This window comes from Gigantopelta aegis, chromosome 6 (genome assembly GCF_016097555.1).
Source record: "Gigantopelta aegis isolate Gae_Host chromosome 6, Gae_host_genome, whole genome shotgun sequence".
Taxonomy (NCBI): Eukaryota; Metazoa; Mollusca; class Gastropoda; order Neomphalida; family Peltospiridae; genus Gigantopelta; species Gigantopelta aegis.
Window position 1 is genome coordinate 78,593,529 of NC_054704.1, and position 5,547 is coordinate 78,599,075.

Below are 5,547 nucleotides of genomic sequence, written 5' to 3' on the forward strand. Positions count from 1 at the left end.
AACAAAGTAGTCATATGGGGTACTTCGTTGTTCAGTCAATTCAGAAAGACAAATCAGATGCACAATAACTGCTTTATGAAAGACATATTAATACATATAGTTAGTGATGCATATATATATATTTATTATAAAATTAAACACATTTTCCATAATAATGTAAAAATTTTGGAATCAATAACTTTGAGAATTTGATACTTTAACAGTTTTGATAGAGAGTTTGTTATGTAATTTTACTTGATTCCCCCATTTTAATTAATCTAACAAACTGCTTTAAAATCCTTAAACAGTTACTTAAAACGAGCCAATAAAATTGCTATAAGAACATAAAAGTCCCATATGTTCAACTGAAAGAACTGTTTTAAAAAATTACAAATATAAATTTATATGCTCAGTATGCATACAATAACTAAATTTCATACAGTAACAAAAACACTGAAATGGTGATCAATCCATAAAATGAGAAAACAAAAATACAAAATATTAATTGATGGATTTCATTATGGTATTAGTTGTCAAAATAGATTTCGAAAGAATAAATTATATATTATGTTAGCCAGAGGCTTGCTTGATATTAATTTTATTCTTATGATATGAGTACCGACAATACCAAAACAGGGATAACCTTTTGTATAAACATATATACAAAGCTGAACCTGCTATATAATTTAATTTGTGCAGCAACTACTTGCCTATAAATGGCACCATTCATGGTCCCTTTGTCAGCGCCAGTATAGGGATGGAGATTAATAATAAAAAATAATTACTCATCACAACCGTATTTCAATATCAAAAATTGAACATAATGGTACATGAGTAAATAATAACAACAATATAACTAAAAAATAAACTATAAATTGTAGTGGTAAGTACAACCAGTCCAATCTAGGTGAGTATTTAATGACATCTTTATAGCACTAATAATATATTTTATAAAAATAACATGTACAAGCATTAACTGGTATCAACTTTCATACATCTATTTGCAAATATTATGCATAGCAAATTATAGATTTATTTGTATAGTTAAAGAGATTCTTTGTTGTTTAATCAATCATAGAAAACTGCCTGTAAAATCTATACAAAAGCTCTCGTTTGTAAAAATAATGCTCACTATACATATAAACAAATATACATTAGTGATATATAAATACAAAACACATTATTTTACTATATTTCTTCAGATTTCTATTTTGCATATAAATGCCAGTAACTGACGTATACCTGGTCATATAAGTTTCGAGGTTTGTGTGTGTGTGTGTGAGGGGACGGGAATATGGTTGGTCAGATTACATTAACAAGACTTAATATGTATTGTCTATCAATAAATACTACTTTCACCAATTGAAATATCAGATATACATGTATACTGTACACAATCTATAATTTATAACATATACAGAACCTTTAACTACAGTATAACAAACAAAAGCTAAAACCAAAAAATATTAGCAGTTAAAACGATACACTAGTACAAGTAGGTAAAAATTAAAATAACAAGTTTCCAAAACAAATCAACCTAAAATAAAAAAGGCAATATGTTGTACACTAATGGAACAAAATAAGAGATCACAGCAAAGTGATTGTAGGCAAAAACCCTCAAGCCAGTATCGGACGTTGACCATGTTCATGGCAGTCAGTTTGACACTACCATTCATTCCCACGTTACAACTTTGTATGAAATGCAAACATTACTACACTAGTAGTAAATTAAATCTGGTCTACAGTTCCCTATGGTTCCTTATTTCTTTCCATCAGTATAGTTTAAATTAAACTTGTCCATTAACTGAAAAATATCACTTCAGTTTTTACACAGTACTTAACAAAATGTAAAATGTTCTCACATTTTGACCAGATTATCACTTACAATATTTAATGGTGACTAAACCTACCAGCATGTAATTGCTGGAATACAGAACATGACATTGTCAATGAGCCACACCCTCCCCCACCTCCCACCACCAAAAAAAACAAAAATAATAAAAAAAACAAACATCCCTGCATTTCCCCCCCCCCCATCTGTCAAACTTTAGTCTCCCCCCCCCACCCCACCCCCACTTAAACATGAAAATTCTGATTATTTTCTTCTTTCTGTGTTACTAGATAATCTTTATCTATTATGTTATATTGGAAAGGGGTAGGAATAAATTGTATTAACTCTTTTTATGATGTAAAAATTCCTGCAAACACCTAGGAACCAAATTCATCTTCGAGTTATGCAACCTAGATTATATTCGAAACCGAGACAGGTACCATAACATTGTTAAAAGAGGAACATTTTCACCATAGCTTAAATTCACAACTATGTTAATAAACCCATGAGTGCACAGCGATTCGCATTGGTTGTATAGGACTACATGTAACTAAAGAAATGCACATGACATTCACATATACCAATACCAAGACATGAAAAGGTAGGTAGGGTTTGCCCTATAATCATATCTACAAATCCAGCTACAACCCAGATATATGAAATTGACCCATCAAGTGATAAAAGATGTTCTTTACCAAATATAAAATTAAGTTAAATGTGAATATATCACATAATAAATTCATAAAAAAACCCACAATTTAAACTAACAAATATTTGTATTTATCTTTAGAAAGTGAAATCCACAGGTGGTACATGTCTGCATAAAGTTACACATGCTATTAATTGACCATTTCATAATTAAATGTTAAGACATTAAAAAAAAGAAAACAAGCAATAATGTTTAGGTCTAGCTCTGGGTAAGCAAAACAATTTTTCAAATTATCCACAATTTAACTTTGCCACATCAATAAAATAACTCACAAATCATTTTTCAAATTTGTAATTGGCAAATGTGCTTGAGCTAGCCCTGATGTTGGACATGAAAACTAGAATCTAATGGAAAAGCTTGGGTTTTGTCAGGGTATGGGAGGTTGAGAGGTTTGATTTCAATAACCTGGTTTTAATTTTTCACAGAACATTATGAAAATAAATATGGATACAGGACATCTATATATATTATAACATTATAAATGTCATATAAAACGTTTTTTCCTTATTTCAAGTCATTTGCCGATATTTATTTTGGTAAGATTTCCAACAATGTCTTTCTTACAGATTGTGAAAGGGCATCAGGAAATGTAACAGCAAACTGTACGATAAGAATTCCTCGTTTTGAAGGCTGTTTGGGCAATGGCAAGCCTTCACCTTGAATTCTTTTTGTTGATTCAGGCTTGATAATATCGGTTAACGGTAGTGGTACCTTCCGTCCATCAATAGTGGGAATCAGTACAGTGGAAGAACCACATAGTGCATCTCTCAGTGAAATTTTTGCCTTGAACTTTAGGTCACTACCTTCACGGGTAAATAATGGATGTGGCTTGTCTTGAATTACAAAGACAATATCTGCTGCAATGTTCCTTGGTGTTTGGTCACCCTCTTTTGGGAAGGTTATTTTCGTACCCGCTTTCCATCCTGGTTTAATATTGATTGTGAGTATTTTTTCTTCATCCCTTACTGTGTGGCCATCCTGGTTTAAGACTTTACGCACAATTTTCAACTTTTTAGTTGTACCTTTGAATACATCCTCCAGGGAAATGGGTAGATCTTTGATAATGGGTGGATCATGCTTTTTTTGTTGATGCCTTCCTTCCATTCCCATTCCTGGGTGGCCTCTAAACATGTTTCCACCACCCATAAAATGAGTCAATGGATCATCATCAACATCCATGTCTAAGCCTCCGTGACCTCCATAGGAATGGAAAAACGATGGGTTGCTTCTGTGACCACCCAATCTTCCACCACCCCCTGTGCTGAAAAAGCTCTCAAATGGATTCTCATCTCCGAAAAACATGCGAAAGGTTTCGTGTGGGTTGCCACTAAAAGTATAGTGGAAGTTTTGACCTCCTCTCACATTACTCGCGCTTGGGCCATACGCACCACCCTTCAGTCCGTCTTCTCCATATTTGTCATAAACTGCTTTCTTCTTTGGATCACTCAAAACATCATATGCTTCCGCTATTTCCTTGAATTTTTCTTCCGATCCGTACGATTTGTTTTTATCTGGGTGATACTTTAGGGCCATTTTGCGATAACCTTTCTTGATTTCATCCTCCTTGGCACCTCTTGGAACTCCCAGTATCTTATAATAATCTTTACCCATCATGTTATTGCTTCTCAAAACTTAACAGCTCAGATGTTATGGCGAATGCATAAAAACTTCACTTCATCATTTTATGTCATTTCCGGATGGGCATTTCCAAAAGTACGCAGTAACGTCATTTTGTCGCGTTGGCCAATCAAGATTAAGAATCTACGATAATTCTATAAATAAATATAGGATATCCCCCATGTTATTTTAAATAGTGATTACGATTACCTTTGGCAGCTTTGCATTTCTTGAACTTTCTGTAGGATGAATCATTATTAATCAAAAATTAATATAGGGACAAAGTATCACTTAAATATTAACTTCTGTGTGAATGAATTAATAAAGTGCAAGTATTTACAAATCCAGCTAATAGTATTTATTTATTTATTTATTATCCACATAGTTCAAGATATTAAAGGGACACACCCTAGTTACGGCTAGTTGTTAACCATTACGGCGTTGTTTTTCGCTATTAAACCCATTTTTTCACAAATAAAATTGCACTTTACTTACCGTTTATTATTTAGAATATACATTTCCATTCACCTGAAGTGTTTTTTGGTAATCCTGGTGTTTGTAATACCACAAAATGCATTTTTCGTATTTCTGAAAAACGGACACACATTTGAGAAAAAACCGTTGAGCAGACAAGGTCTAATCTATTTTTAGACGGGATATTTCCATTTCAATGTCACAGACGTTGGTATACCACGCGACCGTTATCATTTTGGTTCGGTTTGTTTTCTCGTGCACGGTTCGCGCAATCGACATCCGATTTGTTGTTGTTCATTTATGAGATTTTTCTTCACAGTTCGTGAACATTTTCAGTAACAATAAAGTTCAGACAAGTAAGTATCTCGATACAAACGTTACAAACCCTTAAAACCAATAATTTTGCTAAGTCCTACGATATCTGGAGAGGGGATACAACCAGGACAGAACAGTTGGAACATGTCCAGGAGAGGTGAAAAGAACGCACCCCAAATCTGTGAAATTTGTCGTGACGTAGGGATTGTTGTGCTTCGAGCGACATCTACCGGTGACATCAGAATACAAACTTTCAAAATTATTTCAAGCAATTGGGACATGGGGATTCCCATGGTATTTATCGATATAAAACCTGCTTTTTCACTCCATTTTATAAAAACGTGATCTAAGTGTGTTACAGGTTTGTAGATTAACCAAATTATAAATTATTTTCGCTGGATGAAACTAGGGTGTGTGGCTTTAAGGGAAATGTAAATATAACCAGTATGACCCATGTGTGTCATAATGATTCCACGTGCACAACGAATGACGTAATTTTGTGAAGCGACGTCATAACTTTATGCGGCTTCCCCAATGTAAACGTTTTATCAAAATGACATTTTGACATGGTCCTAGCTTGTTATTTGTGAAAATAATATTTTTGATAATGTGGATAATAAAG

General features: G+C 33.3%; 1 protein-coding gene across 1 annotated transcript; it reads right to left on the bottom strand.

The window, feature by feature from the left end:
• Nucleotides 1-887: 887 nt before the first annotated feature.
• LOC121375284 (dnaJ homolog subfamily B member 4-like) lies at nt 888-4,232 on the bottom strand. The gene has a single exon (XM_041502660.1). The coding sequence runs from the start codon at nt 4,131-4,133 to the stop codon at nt 3,048-3,050; it is 1,086 nt and encodes a 361-aa protein (XP_041358594.1). The 5' UTR covers nt 4,134-4,232; the 3' UTR covers nt 888-3,047.
• Nucleotides 4,233-5,547: the final 1,315 nt, after the last annotated feature.

Excerpts from the sequence above, each read along its gene's own strand:
- LOC121375284 (XM_041502660.1), bottom strand. The coding sequence starts at position 4,133 with ATGATGGGTAAAGATTATTATAAGATACTGGGAGTTCCAAGAGGTGCC.